The 17,743-nt window shown below is 41.0% G+C and overlaps 1 protein-coding gene across 3 annotated transcripts in view; it reads left to right on the forward strand.

The window, feature by feature from the left end:
* The window catches only part of PLD1 (phospholipase D1), a 261,073-nt gene that overhangs the window by 150,311 nt on the left and 93,019 nt on the right, over window positions 1–17,743 (forward strand). For all 3 annotated transcript variants that reach the window (XM_027875838.1, XM_027875839.1, XM_027875836.1), the window contains 3 exons: window positions 10,138–10,290; window positions 11,067–11,216; window positions 13,203–13,286. In XM_027875838.1, the coding sequence (XP_027731639.1) occupies window positions 10,138–10,290; window positions 11,067–11,216; window positions 13,203–13,286 (387 nt within the window). The remainder of the gene's footprint in view (window positions 1–10,137; window positions 10,291–11,066; window positions 11,217–13,202; window positions 13,287–17,743) is intronic.

Below are 17,743 nucleotides of genomic sequence, written 5' to 3' on the forward strand. Positions count from 1 at the left end.
CCTATTGGTTTCATGACCCTGAGCAAGTGACTTAACCCCTAGGTGGTTCTTTAAGACTCTAAGTTACAGAGAAAATGCCAGCCTACATCGATAGAGGGAGTCTCCTCATCTGGGAGTTCCCTGTACCAATGATGGTTGTTCAGTGAATGAATGAGAATCTCTTGCAGAACTCTCAGGCTGCTAGTCATCTTCCAAACCTTGTTGGAAGACTTGTACTCACCAGGAACCACCTAGTTGCCCAAGTAGCCTACTCCTTAGGAAGTCTAACCATCATGGTATCTGAGATGAGTTACCAGAAACTTTTATCTCATAATCACCTATCCTCTTCTGACCTCCCTCATCTTTCATTCAATCATGAACCTTGCTTCCACATGCAAGGAGGCAGGAAACAAGCATTTATTAAGCTCTTACTGTATGCCATGCCTTGGGCTAAGCTTTGGGGTTACACAAATAACAAGCAAAAAGAAAGAAAGATCCCTGACCTCAAGTAGCTTACACACTAATGGGGGTAGAGATAACCCAAGAGGAGTGGAGAAGCAAGGGGTGGGGCATGGTGGCCAAGAGCATAGCATGTTCACGATCCCATCATCCTGTTTTTACCTGTTTCAGGGTTTCCTCCTCTCTCCTTTCTCTCAAAAACAAGCCAAACAAGATATACTATCCATGTTCTAATCTCAGAGAAGCAAAACCCCCAGAGGCCACCTTGTCCAGTCTGTAACTGATCTAGAATCCCCACTACAGCATACCTGACCAGTGGCCATCCCACCTTAGTTTGAACACTTCCGGTGAGGAAGAATCAGTCACTCTCAAGACAGCACATTCCATTTGTGAATAGCGCCCATCTATAGTGTTTTTGGTTGTCATCGACATCAAATCTAACTACCGCTTTGCACCTTCCACTCCTTATCTAGTTAGGATCAACAGAACAAGTCTGTTCTTTCTTATACATGAAGGTCCTCCATGCTCCTTGGTCTAGTCTAGTAACTGCCAAAAATGAGTCGTATTGGTGTGGCTTGACTTCTTAGAGAAGAAGACATGATGGCTTGTTTTAAGTACCGCCTCACTTTCTAATTTTCCACCAGCTATCCCCTTCATATAATATGCTTGAATTTTGGCAGGAATCAAAGCCAGGCCCACTGGCCGGTTGTTCAGAGATTCCCAGGCTCCCTGGTCTACTGTTTGGAGACTCGCAGGCCCATTGGCCCGCTGACTCGGAGACTTGTCTTCCTAGAAAACCAGGACATTTGCCCTTCTCCAATACTGGGCTACCTCTCCCATTCTCCATAGTCTTTCAGAGACTATTCACAGGGATTCAGCCATCACATCTGCCAGTTCTGTTACTACCCAGGGGTGCAGTTCGTCTGGGCCTGGTGCCTGGAATGTGCCAAGGGCAGCAAAGTGAGGAATTTATAAACTGTGTTTACATTAAATATCAATTCCTTCCTAGCTGTTTTTGTTATCCTCAGCCCAAAGATCATTCTCCATGACAGAGAAAACAGAAGGAAATGGAGAACTGAGAAGCTCTGCCTTGCCTTATTGTTTCATCTGTCCCAAGAAGCAGCCCTATCTATCCTTTCTTTGTTCCCTTCTTTTTTTTTTCCAATAAGGCTAAAAATTGTTTTCCTTAACCTTCCTCACCAAAGTCAGTTTATTCTGTACAGTGCCCTCCTGCTTTTATATGCATCCTCCGTTAACTGAATTTACTTCTCTCTTCTGTACATCCTCCCCACCCCAATATGTGAGTTGTTAAACATTTCAATGCCTACTCTGTGCCAAGTACTGGGGAAACAAAAAAGAGCAAAAAGAGTCCTTGCCTTCAGGGAGCTCACAATCTAATGGAGGTGGGGGGTAAGGAAGCAGCTGGGTGGCTCAGTGGATAGAACACCCCGCCTAGAGGCAGGAAGACCTGAGTTCAAATCTGGCCTCTAGCTTTGTGACCCTGGGCAAGTCACTTAACTTTGTTTGCCTCAGTTTCCTCATCTGTAAAATGGCCTGGAGACCATTCCAGTATCTTTGCCAAGAAAACCTAATAGACGGTATTGGCGTGCTACGGTCCATGGGGTCATGAAGAGTCAGACATGACTGAACAATAGAAGGAGCAGCATGCCTACCACTACCCATAGACCAGGTATCAGCAGGATACATGAGAGGTAATCACTGAGGAAAGGCGTGATGACTGAGGGGGACCAGGAAAGGCTTCTTTTAGAAGGTTGAATTGTAGCTGAGATTTGAAAGAAGCCAGGGAAGCCAAGAGGTGAAGGGGAGAAGGGAAAGAAACCTAGACATGCTATGGGGAGAGGAGAAAATGCAAGAAATTGAGAGATGGGTGTCTTGTGCGAGGACCAGCAAGGCGGCCAGAGTCACTGGATCATAGAGTATGTGATGGGGTCTAAGTATGTGGTGGAGAAAGAAGATTGGGAAGGTCCAATGAGGCAGGTTATCGGAGGATTCCCAGGGCATTTGTAGGTCAACAAGAATTCATTAAGCACATATTCTGTGGCACTGTGGGATGCACATGCCAAGAAGTAAACAGTCCCTGCTTGTGTTCAACATTTTGCATGTGTTTCTTTTGGTAACCACAAAGTGAATAAACACAAATTCACTTAAACACAAGGTAGTTTGGGAGGGAGCACAGGTGCTAGCAGTCGGTATCTGAGTTGCGTCTTGAAGAGAGAAAGGGGTTCTGTGAGGCACAAGGGTAAGGATGAGTACTTTCCACTAAAGGGAATGGCCAGAGGAAAGCACAGCCTCCGGACACGGAGGACAGAGAGAAGGCCGGTGTGGCTGAATCCCAGCATTCAGGAGGGGAAGTAAGAACATCCAATGAGACTGCGACAATAGTTGGGATCAGATTGTGAGGCACTTTAAAAGCTAAACAGAAGAGTCTATAGATCCCAGAAGGGAGTCACACGATCAGAACTACGCTTAAGGAAAATTGCCTAGGCAGCAGCGTGTAAGTTGGACTGGACTGATGAGAACTTTGTGGTGAGGAAACCAATTAGGACGCTATTGTGATAATCTCAATAAAATGGGATGATAAGGGTTTGAATTAAAGTGGTAGCTGTTTGAGTGAAGTGAAGGAAAAGAACGTGAGAGAGATTCTGAATGAAAGTAGAAATGGTCAGATTTGCACCTGATTGGATCTAGGGGGTGAGAGATGGAGGCGTTGGGGATGAGGTCCAAGTTGTAAACTTGGAGAACTGGGAAGGTGGAGGTACCTTCCAGAGAAGTAGGAAAGTTTGGAGGAGAGAGGCTATTTGGGGGAATGCTAATGAATTCAGTTTAGGACATGTTTTGGACATCCAAATAAGTGTTTTTAGATAAACCCTCCATTTTTTCCTCATTCCTCTTTGCTGCTTTAGAATTTTGTACTTGAGAACTTCTCATTCCTTCTGGACTGACTTAGTTCATGGGACCCTATGAGCCCTTTAAAATATGCTACCCCCAACTACTCCTAGCTTTCCTGTCAAAAATTCAAAGACAGAGTGGTCACTCCCTTCAAAACTCCTATCATTTATACCCCAAAAAAGTTCTTCCTTGTCACTGAGAATTAGATCCCAAAGAGAAGTTCCTTTCAGTGTGTGCTCTACCCCCCCCTTTTTTTTGAGGCAATCAGGGTTAAGTGACTTGCCCAGGGTCACACAACTTGTAAGTGCCTGAGGCCAGGTTTAAACTCAGGTCCTCTTGCCTCCAAGGCTGATTCTCTTCTATTGCACCACTTAGCTGCCCCATTTCCTTTACCATTTGAAGGATGATTAAAGCAAGGTAAGAAATTATTAACTGCTCTGCCTTTGTCAGGGATAACTAGCCACAGCACAGTTCCTTGATTATGCTCATGGGCCAGACTTGTCATCTAGTTATCTCTTCTGTCCAGGTGGTCTGTAGTACACTCCATTAACTAAATCACTTTGGTCCCTGCCACAGTTGATGTTTACTCCAATGCTGGCTGCCATCCCTTCCTCTTTCGTCCTGGATTTTTTCACTTCAGTAAATCTTCTTACCATATGGTGTTATTTCAACCCCTGAGCATCTTTTACTGCCCTGTTCCTTTGAAATAAAGTATACTCCTGAAGAGCCATGACTCTCATTTTGCTAATTCTGAGCGATCCCTATGAGGTCCTTTTTGATTCATTGAGGTAACAAGTATAGCTCATGGTACTTGTAACTGAGTGTGTATAGAAATAATCCTGCCGTGTCTTTCATTTTTGACTCTTTTCCTGAATTTTGCTTCCTCTGAACTTCAAAGATCTATGGCTATTTTGGATATCTATTTGCACATTATAACCATATTCTAAGGTGTCCAGCCTGTTGAAATGGAGCTGTCTCTGTCTTCTTTCCTTTTCAGATTAGATTTCTCTAGGTAAATAGGTGGCTAGGTGGTGCAGCAGATAGAGAGGCTTGGCCTAGAGTGGGGGAAGACCTGAGTTCAAATTCAGCCTCAGCTACTTACTAACTATGTAGCCGTGGGCAAATCATTTAACTTCTTCCTTAGTTTCTTCATTTGCAAAAGGTGGATAATAATAGTGCTTCCCACCCAGGGTTGACATGAGAATAAAATGAGATAATATTTGTAAAGTGCTTTGTAAACCTAGTTGTTATTATAATATAGATTTTTATTAAGCTTTGTCAGGTACACTCTACTCCTAGTTAGGAAGTTATTATTTGTCATTTAAGCTGTGATTCTCTGGATCTAAGTCCTGATATCAAACACCGTCTTCTTAAACGTCACGTTCACTTCTCCATTCTACTATCTCTTCTGACTCACTGATCTTTGATTGATGGCAGTCATGGAAACCCACTCTGTGCCCTGAAGGGCTTTCTTCAATTTCTTGACCAAGACTACTTCTTCCACATTCCTCTTGCCACCTCACCGCCCCCCCCCCCACGTGAATCACTAGAAGTGGGAAGCAGTCATGTGGTTTAACAGGTCTTTGGAAATTCTTTGTCACCTGCAGTCTCTCTATTACGAGAAGGTCGACCAACAGCTGCTTCTGCTGACCTGCGCTGGATCAGCTCTGTTCACCTGATAGTACTTGTTTATCGTCATCCTCATGGAAGGGCCAGCAGCTGCACTCTCTTAAGGTCGAGCTCTGCCCTTCCTTCCTCACTCATCGCCAAGAGACTCCTGTGGGTCAGGTGCTCATTGACCAGGAACGGCTTACTTGTAGTTTTACCTACAAACGGGGACGGATTAAAATCAAGGAACTGCAACGTTCAAGTAGCATTAGTCATTTCATCTAGCCTTTCCCATTGCATTAATCTTAGCTGCATTATCCCTGACAAATGGTCATCTGGCTAGAGTTTATAGACCTCCAGTGACAGAGATATACTACTTGCTCTGTTCCTTCCATTTTTATTAACCCTATCTCATTTATATATGTGGATAATGTATATGTGTGTACATGGATAATGTATATGTGTGTATATTCACACACACATATGTATATGTACATATATACACAATACACATTATATACATACATTGGCCCTGGAATCAGGAAGACCTGAGTTCAAATTCAGCTTCAGACATTTACTTAGCTATGTAACCCTGGGCAAGTCTCTTAACCTCTGCTTGCCTCGGTTTCCTCAACTTTAAAGTGGAGCTAATAATAACACCCACCTCCCAGGGTTGTTTCGTGGTATGAGTTTCTAATGAGATGATATTTATAAAGCACAGTGCCTGGAGCACATAGCAGATCCTATATAAATGTTATCTATGATTGTCATCATTATTATTTTAATTTATCCATGACATTCACTCCTCCTCTTGTGTGTGACATTCTTCTGCCCTCCAACCTCCTGGCATGTCGACATTCCCCTTTGCCACATCATATCCTTTTTCTTTCATCTTTGTTTTTAACATGAAATCCTTCTTCCTTTTTTTTTTTTAAAGGAACTCTTTATTCTTCCTAATACCTTGAGGGTAGAAAGGCTTTCTTTAAGCATCCAGATCTTCTCTTTTAGGAGGGAGACCAGGTTAGCCTTTGAGCAGAGACAACAGTCACTTGGCTGTGAGAAATATAAATATAGCATCCTGCATGTGGGCTACTGCGAAAATGTCCTTGCTTTCCCTATTTCCTGAAAGTGAAAGCCTCCTTTCTTTACACCCTGGAGAAATAACCCTGGTGAATTACTAGTGGGTGTCTTCAATTCTAGATGTGTCACTTGTTAGCACCTTGACCCCTACTTTCCTTTCCTTTGTCTTAGTAATCTGTGCCTCTGTCTGTCCCACTCAGTCTTTTTTTTTTTTTGAGGCTGTTGGGGTTAAGTGACTTGCCCAGGGTCACACAGCTAATAAGCGTCTGAGGCCAGATTTGAACTCAGGTCTTCCTGACTCCAAGGCCAGTGCTCTATCCATCCACTTCCTCTTCCTCTGACCTCCACTTTAGTCCCTTTTTCTCCTCCTCCAACTTCCCAAGTTGCTCCAAATTTTCCCTCCTCAAGTGAATCTTGTGCATTATTCTCAGCTCTGCATCTCCTTTATGATTCCTTTTCCTTCTTCTGCACAAATCATTATCTGATTCCTTCTCCCATTCAGCCTTTTCCTAGGAAGCTGGAAGTAGAATGATCACTTTGGGTCCCAATTCCGCTGGAACTTTTGGGTTTCAAAACCATAGTGTTCCATTGAAACTAGGAGTGTCTTAGAGCTTGAGTGCTGGCCCAGAAGAGAAGGCTAGGTGGTTGTTGCCACGTAATTGCAGACATTTACTTTACAGAACTGTGACTTCACCCAGTGATTGAATATTATGGGATGTGTCAGTAGATCAATGAATATTATCTTCTGGCTAGCTGATACTCATTTACTCATTAAAAAGGCTGCCTCTGTCGCACACAATTCATCGCAAAGTGACCCATACTTGTCAGGAGAGCATTCTTTGAGTTTTGCAATCACTGGATTGTTAGGACTTGTGTTAATAATAATGTCATCATCAGAGATCTGAGGGCAAAGCAACACTGAGGGAGGTATCATGGTACAAGGGAAAGAACACCAAATTCAGAAGCAAGCTCTTTGCATTCGAATCTTAGCTTTTCCATTTATTTTTACCATTTAGCACTCACTTTCATCTGTAAAATAGGAATAAAATGCTTATACTATAGAGAAGGACAGCATGGCGTGGTATTTCTTGGTGTCAGAAATGTAGAAGCAGCTAGGGGACACAGCAGATAGAACACTGGACTTGGAGTCAGGATGACCTGAGTTCAAAATCTGCCCCAGATGTATGTCAGCTGTGTGACCCTAAGCAAGTCACACAACCTCTGCCTGCCTCAGTTTCCTTATCTGTGAAATGGAGATAATAATAGCATCTCCCTCCTAGGGTTGTTGTAGTGATTAAATGAGATAATATTTATAAAGTGCTTTTCAAACTTTAAGTATTATAGAAATGCTAGTTATTGTTATTATTATTGTTATTATTATCATCATCACTAGCTATGTCAAGCAAGTTGCTTAACCCCTCGCTGTCCTAGGCAAGTCACTAAGTCTGTAAGTTCCAGAGAGTGGAGGGAGTTTCCTCACAAGGCACTTCCTAGGCAGTGAAATCACAGATCTTGCCCTAACAACCCCACAAAATTGTGAAATACCATTAAGGTCAAATATACCTCGCCATTGTAAAATCTTATGGAGGTAAATATGTAGTAGTTCAGTCCAGCAATTCAGTAAGGATTTTTTAATTCCCTACTGTGCTCTAGGCACTGGGGGTATTGAAACCAAAAGTGAAATGATATTCCTACCGGAAACAATATCTTCACAGGTAAGAAAATGGTAAATTAATATAAATAGGGACAAATTCATGATGACCACTGAGGGAATCAGGAAAGGCTTCTAGCGGGAGGTGAGACTGATCTGAGCCTTGAAGGAAGAGAGGGTTCCAAGAAGCAGAGGTGAGGAGGTGGAACTTCCTAGGCAGGGAGGTCAGAACATGCCCAAGGATGGAGATGGAGATGAGAGACAGAATGTCATGTGCAGGAAGCAGAACCGATGTGGCCCGTCTGGCTGGAACATCAAATGTGTGAGGACAAATGAGGTGTAATCAGCCTGGAAAGTACAGGTGAGAGGTGATGAGGACCTGAGCCGGATGATGGTGGCATGAGTGGAAGGGGTATTGCTGGGAAGAGTCAACAAGACTTTGCAGCTGATCGTATGCGAGTATGAGAGCAGGAAGGAGAAAAGATCAATGGATCCATGAAGCATTTATTAAGCTCCTACTATATACCGGTCACTGAACTAGGTGCTCCTGAGAGCAGAGACAAAATTGGAGAGCTGGGAGGGATCTCAGACAGCATCTAGTCTGACCCCCTTCATTTTACAGGAGGGAAAACTGAGAACCAGGGAAATACAGGGAGGTTGGATTTGAAGCCGGTAGGGCTCTTGCTTAAAATGCATAATATTAATTCCAAATGAACTCATGTTCACACTGGGATGGCTCTGGGAGCTCACTGACATGTGTACACCCTCTCCTGGCTCAGATTGTAATCCATCCCCACCTTCTCAGCCTGTCCACCATTTCTCCATGTTCCCCTGTAAATTCCCCCAACACATTATAGTCCACTGTGCAGCTGTTCTTTTTAAAAATGTTGCTTGTTGAATGAATGAAAGAAATTCACTTTCAGGCTAATGTAGCATCACCTTCACTTAAAAACAAAAACAATATAATGTCAGATATACAAAAAATCCAAATGGACAAAACAGAGAAGTTTGGGGAGCAAGAATTATTTTACAGAGACCCCCATCATGATTTTCCTTCAAATAGTCAGACCCTTCAATTGATTTAAAGCCTTTCATTAAAAAAGTGTGACATTCAATTTCTGTCATCTCATCCATTATATAAAGGGAGAGACACTCAGGAGAGATAGCGCCTTAGAGTTAAAGGCTGCTGGACTTAGGTTCAGGAGAGATGTGGGTTCTACTACTGCCTCTGATGCTTACCAGCAATGTGAACACTGACGAATCACTTGATCTGGGCTTCAGTTTTCTCATCTGCAAAATGGGAATGAGAGGAAACTCAGTTTAGTGCTTAGAGAGTTGGAGTTGCAGTCAAGGAAGACCTGAATTCAAATTCTGCCTCTGAAATGTACTTGCTCTGTTACCCTGAGCAAGTCACTTAACCTTGTAGTGCTCCAAGGCAATTCTCTAAGATTTAATTTGCAGAGTAGATGCCAGTTTAAAAATAGGTCACAGGAGGGGCAACTAGGTGATCCAGTGGATAGAGCACTGACCCTGGAATCAGGAGGACCAGAGTTCAAATCTGGCCTTGGACACTTACTAGCTGTGTGACCTAGGGCAAGTCCCTTAACCCAGATTGCCTCAAAAAAATAGGTCACATATAAATTGGTAAGGGATATATAAATTACATATAAATATAAATTGGTGAAACCATCAGTGAAATCACTGGTTTGGTCCCCTGTCCCTCCTCCCCCATCGCATATAAGGATATATTGATTGACATTGTACAATGGCGATACTATTTTTGTGGGGCCTCCCCACTTTGGTACAGATTACAGCCTATCCACACCTTCTCATTTACACCATTTGTATTTCTCAGCTATGCTTCTAATCCTACCCTGATGGGTGGCAACGTAATAGATCTATGTTTACTATTTGATTAATATCTCTTTTCATTTTTAACTCCATTGAGAATAATTTGTTATGAATTCTGAAAATGATTCATAATTTGTGGTCAACAAGGATGCTCAAAGCAGAATGGTCATACAATGATTTATCCTAAATTAATTGAATAAAGTCCAGTCCTCTGTTACGATGCTTCTAGTATCAGCAGCAAGATGGAGAAATGGATAGATCACTGGGCCTGGAGTCAGGAAGACCTGAGGTCAAGTCCCCTCCCAGACACTTATTATTGGGTGACTCTGGGCAGGTCACTTAACTTCTGTCTGCCTCAGTTTCCTTTATTGTAAAATTGAAATAATAATAATAATACCTACCTCCCAGGGTTGTTGGGGACATCAAATGAGATAGTATTTGTAAAGCACTTAGAATAGTGCTTGGCACATAGTAGGCACTTAAGAAATTCTTGTTCCTTCTCTTTTTTATCTTTTTAGTAAAGCACCAGGTCATGTCAGGATAAAGATGTATATTGTTCATCTTGAGTGATTCTATGGAATTTATATATATCCTTGCAGGTGGTTAATAGTGAAAGATTCCTTCTTACTCTACATGAAGCCCGACAGTGGAGCCATTGCTTTTGTCCTTTTGGTAGACAAAGAATTCAGCATTAAGATAGGGAAGAAGGAAACTGAAACAAAATATGGGCTCCGGATTGATAATCTTTCAAGGTGAGAACTTTTAGCTACTTCCAATATTTTCAAAAGTTGTTCTTTCACTTGTCTTATGCATTTTGAAAAGTTTTGGTTCTGATTAGGAATTAATTGCATTTACATGGGTTGATGTCATTAAAATAATGCATGATTGAAATAGTAGATGGCCTAGTTAGAGATAAGGATGACTGTGTGTTCCATTGGTTTTCTCAAGAGGTCAAGAGTATGAGAGACCCGTTATGTTAAAGTTTTAGAAGAGATAGATAAGGATTGCGCAAGACAGGCTGGCATGGATGGGGGATGATTTGTTCACTGGAAGGAATATCGACGTTTACAAGATTGGTATTGGAGTGTTTTAATGACGTACACATCCATTTTTGAGCGATAGCAGTCAACAGAAAGAGAGAGACAGAGAGACAGAGAGAGAACCAGCCTCAAAGCCAGGAAGACCCAGTTTCATGTCCCACTTCTGACATATCCTGGCTGTGTGACCCTAAAAAATTTACTTAACCCAGAAAAATGACTTAACCTCTTGGTGCCCCCTAGAAATTTTCTGAGATCCTAAGTTGCAGAGAAGATGCTAATTTGTATTAATAGGGAAAATTTCTTCATGGATGTTGGGGTGAAATAATTTACAGGTTCAGTCCTATTTCACTAAAATGTAGGTACTATGGGAATATCGTGTGATATGTTTAATCCTCAGTCTATATCCTCAGAATAGAAATTCCCTTGTAGAAATGGAACACAGGGCATCATTTACACCCTCTAAAACTCCTTTCTTCTTCTCTTTGTAGGACACTGATTTTGAAATGTAACAGCTACAGGCACGCACGGTGGTGGGGCGGGGCCATTGAAGAATTTATCCAGAAACATGGTGCCAACTTCCTCAAAGAGCACAGGTTTGGATCTTATGCTGCGATTCAGGAGAATACCTTGGCCAAATGGTAAGGAATTTTCCTTCAGCAGAGATTCTTAACATGAGACCCATGGTTTCAGGGCATCTATGTATTTGGATGGGGAAAGAATTATATCTTTATTTTGAATAATCTCTCATTATAATTAGCATTTCTTTCCATTATGAATGTAGGCAACAAACCACAACCGTATCAGTGGAACTTTTGACTTTATTACTAATAGAAATCACAGAAGTTTTCATATCACATTACGGTTGTTGCAAGTCATTCCTTTGAAATTCCTATAGTTATTAGACCCACCATTAAATGACAGGTGATTGACTGTAGTCTTCCTGTCTATAGACTGTATTTCAATATAATTGGTTTTATTTGTAAACCTATGTATTTTATTTAATGTAATTAAAAACGTCATTCTGAGAAGGGGTCGTTAAGTTTTCCCAGATTGTCAAAGGGGTCTAGGACACACAAAAAGATTAGGAACCCCTGACCTAAGGCTTTCTTTCCTTAGTATTCTACAATATAATTAGAATAATAAAATAAAATTAAAGTGATCTTTCAAAATTTGGATGGTGTTTTCCTTTCCTTTTTTTTGAAAGGTGTTTGCCATCATGTGGAAGAATGGGCAGAAATGAATTTTCCTACTTAGGTATCTTAAGAATTTTTTTCCACTGGATGAGTTTATGATGGGTTTTCAATCTTATAGGCTGAGCTCTGAACCTTCAGCCATATAAAAAGTACACAGGACTTTTTCTTCTTGGTACATTAGAGAATCAGTGTGGTAGGATGGAAAAGACCATTATAGAGTTTAGAGTTAGAAGGTCTAGGTTCAAAACCTATGTCACTTTGCTCTGTGGCCTTGGACAAATCGCCCAAACTCTCTGAGACGTGGTTTCCTCATCTGTAAAATGAGAGGGTTAGACAAGATGGTCTCTTCCCAGTTGAGATATGTGATCCTATAAATATTCAAAGGATTTACTTGCCAGTTAATTTTCCTCTAATAACAAAGCACATTCAGGTTAAATTTGTTTTCCTTACCCACTCATTAATGGCTAGTGGTTATTGTTAAATATTAAAAGAGAAACTTTCAGTGGTTTCGTGCTGAAAGCCAGGACCCTCCCATTAGTGGTAAATGACCTCTGGTTCCAGAGCTCTTGGGCTATCAGCTCTGTTCAGAAAGTCACACTCTGAAGCCCCCAGTAGAATCATTAGTAATCACCCTTATTTTACATAAACTAAAACCATCACCTATAATACCTGAAAGGTTCAAGGAAGTATTTCCTAACCCAGGAATCAGAGTGCAGGAAGGCTTAGGTTCGAATCCTGCCTCAGATATTTAACTAGCTGAATGACAGTGGGGAAAGTCATTGAACTTCTTCCATCTTTAACATGAATGTGAGAAAACCTGTAGCTCTTCTCCTGAAGGGTTGTTATCAGGATCAGACAAGATAGGGATAAATAAAGGACTTTTCCGACCTTCACCTGCTACATGGAAATGTTATTTCTGCATGTTGTTTGTCAGATTTGTCCTTGAACCAGTTAGGGAGAATTGATTATGCCACTCTTTTTACTGTACTCTTTAAGGCAGAAAGAGACATTTTCCATCTATGTTTGCTGGTTGTGTCAAACCGTTTATTGTTTTTATTAACCCTATAGCATGCCTTCAGAGAGCAGCATGGCATATATGGTGGCTACGAGGTTGGATTTTAGAGTCAGGAAGTCTTGAATTCAAATTCCTCCTCTGACTTATACTAGCTGTGTGCCTGGGCAAGTCACTTAACCTCTCAGTGTTCTAGGCAATTGTCAGACTGTAAGGTGCAGATTTGTGGTCAATACATATCTGTTGATGTAAAGTTATCAAGACCATGAGTTGTTCATTCACATCTGTAGAGGGAGTCTCTATACTATAATTTTTTTCACTGATGAAATGAAATGAAAACAAACTCTGATGCTTTGCCATGAGAGATATGATTTTCTTTTTAATGAAAACTTTAAAAATACCTGTTTGTTTTCTTGCAGGTATGTTAATGCAAAAGGGTATTTTGAAGACATAGCAAATGCAATGGAAGAAGCTAAAGAAGAGATTTTCATCACGGATTGGTGGTTAGTATTCACAAGTGGGGATCTGGTCCAAAGGTCTCCCCCTTCGATGTTCCCCATATTGTGGGGCCCTGTGCAAAAGACTTACATTATGGAAACTAACATCACGACCAGATGGTCTGACAGTGGTCTGAACCAACTCAGGGCTCAAGTCTCTAGTCAAAGACCTTTTCAGAAAACTTGGCATCCAGGCAGGGCCTTAATATCTTCAGCTTGGAGATTTCTTTTTCTGTTGTTTGGAAGAGAGATGCCCTACAGTTGACTTCAGTGAGGACTTCAGGGCCGAGCGGGTGTGACTGTTCAATGACAAAGCCTTCATTTGGCCAGCCCTCTGATTTCTCGGAACTTTGCTGCTGGCTGCAGAGCAAGTGTCCCTCTGAGTCTTGTTTCTTAGATACTGCAATAGTTACATTTGTGGGTCATCATTACAAATGTCAGATAGAATGATTGGCACTATTGGCTACGCAGGATGGGTTTCTAATTTGTTAGCTCTGAATTAAGCTGAGGCTTTCTCACACCTCCATTTAAAGTCTGTGATAGCTCCTGATGAAAATTAGTGGCAGAAGCTTCAAAGAGAAAACCCATTCAGACAGTGGGAAGGTATATTCCTGGAGTCTTTGTATTTTGACCTGGTCTCCTGCCTAGTTTTCTTTCCAGTCAGAATCCACAGGGCAGACCAAAAAGACATCTTGGAAGTGTTCAGCCACAGCAAATGTTGTTATTTTCCTTCTAGGAATTCAGTTTCCTGGCAATCTGTCTTTTTTTTTTTTTTAAAGACTGTTTCTTCCAAAAACTTATTAAAAGCAGTGGGAGACCACATGCATGAAGTGGGGAAAATACTACCTGAATGTGGGCAGTATGGGTCAGGTTGTGTGATATATACAGTATTGGAGTCAGAGCCAAGTTCAAATTCTGCCAGTTTGGCTGAACTGTAGAATTTATATAGTACTTTAAGATTTGCAAAGTACTTTCCATGCATTGTCTCCTCTGGGCCTCACAGCAACACTCTAAGTTATAGATTTAGCTAAGTCCCAGGCAGTGCGTGTAATGAGTCCCCGGCAGAGGTCATATATATTTGAATTTGCACCAGTCAGAGTTATAATTATGCAAAATGTGGTCATTGGTTCTAGGCCAATAGAAATATGCAGTGCAAGTTTGAATAATGCTACCTGACCCCCCTCATCTCCCCCAGGGGATTCTTTATTCTCACCCAATAGGCTTCTAGCTGTACTACAGGTGATATTACAGATGAAAAGACCCAAGGTTCAGAGATGTATTGTACGTGATCATAATTAGCAAGTGTCAGAGTCAGGATTTGAACCCAGGTCTCTCCTGACTCCAAATCTAACCCTCTTTGCAGCAGCAGGACCCTCCTTAATTGTTTTTCCTTTCATGTCTCACCCATATAATGTCCCCACCTAGTAAGCACGAGTTGATTGTCAAAACAAAACTTTAAAGTCTGGAGCCTGTATGAAATAGAATTCCATATTTAGGAGCCAATTCCTTTTTTTTCTTTTTAATACTTCTTATAAAGCAAGAGCCAGACATGAACGAGACTGTAGCCATAATTGCTGCCATTAAAAACTCATTTCTTGGTTTCTGAAAAAGAATAATGTCCTTCTTGACCCTTCAGAAAAATAAAGCACAAATTCCCAGCCTCTTAGGTATCTGAAGAGACAGGGTGCTGAATGTTTTCTCTCCTCCTGTCTACCTTTAAATGAGTAATGACTCTGAGACCAATATCTGGTGAAAACACACTCTGAAATCAAAGCTGCCTCCTCCATTCTTGAGGGAAAAATCACTTAGCTTTTCTCAGCCCCAATTTCTTCATCTATAAAATGGGGATAAGAAAATGGGAAGAAGTAATTACTTCCTAGAGTTGCTACACATTCAAGACCTTCAGCAGGAGTGTGGCCCTGGCCAATTAGTGCTTGTAAATCTTCAAGAAAATGTGGAGAGCAGAGGTTTTACTGATAACAACCCACATCAGAAGTAGAGATTTTTCTCTATATCAGCCAGAGTAATCCAGACTCAAATTGCACGGTTGCCAAAGATTCATCTTTTGACCTTCATGTAGCTAGAGATACTGCTATCAGCATAGAGACAGCTAGCAGAGGAAACAAACTCAGCAGGCCCAAGGCCATGTCCTTCAGTCTGGAAGCTTTCATGCTCTCTGTACTCGATAGTCATTTGAGATCCTGCCAACTGTGATTCATTTCTTGAAGTAATGCATAGCCTTCAACAAACCCAACTCAAATAAACATGAGTTATACATTGGTCTTTTGCTGTTTAGTGGCACTGGAATAGTGCTTATTACAAAACAATTAATTGAGAGAGCTCTTGATACTAAACATTGGGAAATGAGCTGACCACCTGTCCAACCTTGGAATACTCTCCTCCTCATGAACCATATACTATAAGAGACCCTTGCATGGGAGAGAGAGTGACATGGTCAATTAAATTCAATATTAGGCATATTCTAGGTGTTAGGCACTGCTGGATACCAAGAATTCAAAGACAAAAATGGAACAATCCATACCTTGCATATATTTAATGAATAAGAACTTGTTGGCTTTGTCAACAGGGAATCACAACTTCATGGAACTTAGATGAAAACTAGGTTTATTAAAAGAGAAACGAACGTGCATCATCATCATTGTTGTTACTATTGTTTGTTATCCATGATGGTTGTCAACTCCCTAGGTTAGCCTAGAAAAGCTCCTTTAGTCATTACAAAACCTGAATAGCAGTGATGCTGGACACTACAGACCCATCCACATCATATTAAGACCCACTATGGGGTCTAACAATGAAGTAACAAGGTTGCTGTGTTGCTGTTCAGTCATATCCGACTCTTTGTGGTCCCATCTGGAGTTTTCTTGGCAAAGATACCAGAGTGGTTTGCCATTTCCTTCTCCAGCTCATTTTACAGATGAGGAAACTGAGGCAAACAGGGTTAGGGACTTGTCCAGGGTCACACAGCTAGTAAGTGTCTGAGGTGAGTCTTTCTGACTCCAGGCCTGGAACTCTATCCACTGTGCTACGTAGATGCCCCTCTTTAAAATATATCCACAGGTTAAATCTTCCCTGCTCTACCCCACACTCCATATTAGTTAAAGGAAAATCTCTTTGGACACTGGTTGCCAGAGATTAACATTTCCCCAAGGATAAAATCAGATATTGACCACATATATATTTAAGCAAAATGAAAACTATACTCCCTTCATGTTGTTGATAATTGCCCAAAGAAACACTGAGAAATAAATTCAGCCCTTAGTTTAGGGAGTAGACACTCAACAGTGGTTGTTCTCATATCTACAATGGTCTCTTTCCTCAGTTCTGTCTCTTAGATTCCCCAACTTCCTTCAAGGGAGGGTGGCACTATCTGCTCCATAATTCCTCCAAATTCTTTTACACTTGTTAACATTCTTGTCCTCTTAAAATAACTCTGAGATCTGGAGCAAAGATTGGACCAATATGTTAGGGGAGAAAGACAGAGATGGGAGAGTTACTGGATCAGGACCACCTTAACAGGGACAGATGCCTTCCACCTCTGGTCCCATCATGAACCAGCCCTGGGACAAAGTTAGAAATGTGTACAGTTTGGAAATAATGATGAACCTAGGCAGAAGTCAATTGAGGAAAAAATGGAAAGGAAGAGAAAGAAGGGAATTAAATTGCTATAACCAAAAAGTCACCTACCCAACATTTACCAATACTTCCTGATTCCAAATCTTATGCTCTTTCCCTGATGCCATAATGATTTCTCTTCCATAAAAAATGAGGGATCTGGACTAGATTACATGGAAGGTCCCTTCCAACCCAAGTTATTTTTTTAATTTGGACAACTCGAGTAGCAGGCAAGACATGGATGATATATACCTTGGCCTGTTTCCATATACGTTTGATATCTTTCACTAAAGCTCTATGTTCTAAAAGCTTTTAATTCCAAATAGTTTGGAAATTGAACATTCAGCATGGCTACCTCTATTGAAAATGTTATCCTTAAATTTTTATAGCTTGATACAAAATAATTTATTATTTATTATTATTATTTGTTTATTACGAGCCAGGCGCTGTGCTAGGCACTGAGGATATAAGTATGATAAATGAAACAATCCCTACACTCAGGGAGGTATGTTCAGATGATTGTGGGTAGTGCTTTTGTCTTTAAGAATTCCCCAGTTGTAATAAAATTTATTTGTTGAATTCTCAAGGATATTTTGGGGAATGTATTTGTATAATTTGTTCACTGTTAGTTTATGAAAAGTAAAGAGCTTTGGGTATATAATTCTGGTTCTGGGTAATTTCTTTCTAGAAATTTAATAGCCGCTAAATGTTTTGCAACCTACTAGGATATGTTGTACAACTTCTACCATTTTCTTGCATAATCTGTGTTGCTTAGTCAATTTGACATCCTTATAACCCTCATGACCCTGATAACCTTTCTACAATTTCTC

Source organism: Vombatus ursinus, unplaced genomic scaffold, assembly GCF_900497805.2.
Source record: "Vombatus ursinus unplaced genomic scaffold, bare-nosed wombat genome assembly UNPS02014810.1, whole genome shotgun sequence".
Classification (NCBI taxonomy): domain Eukaryota; kingdom Metazoa; phylum Chordata; class Mammalia; order Diprotodontia; family Vombatidae; genus Vombatus; species Vombatus ursinus.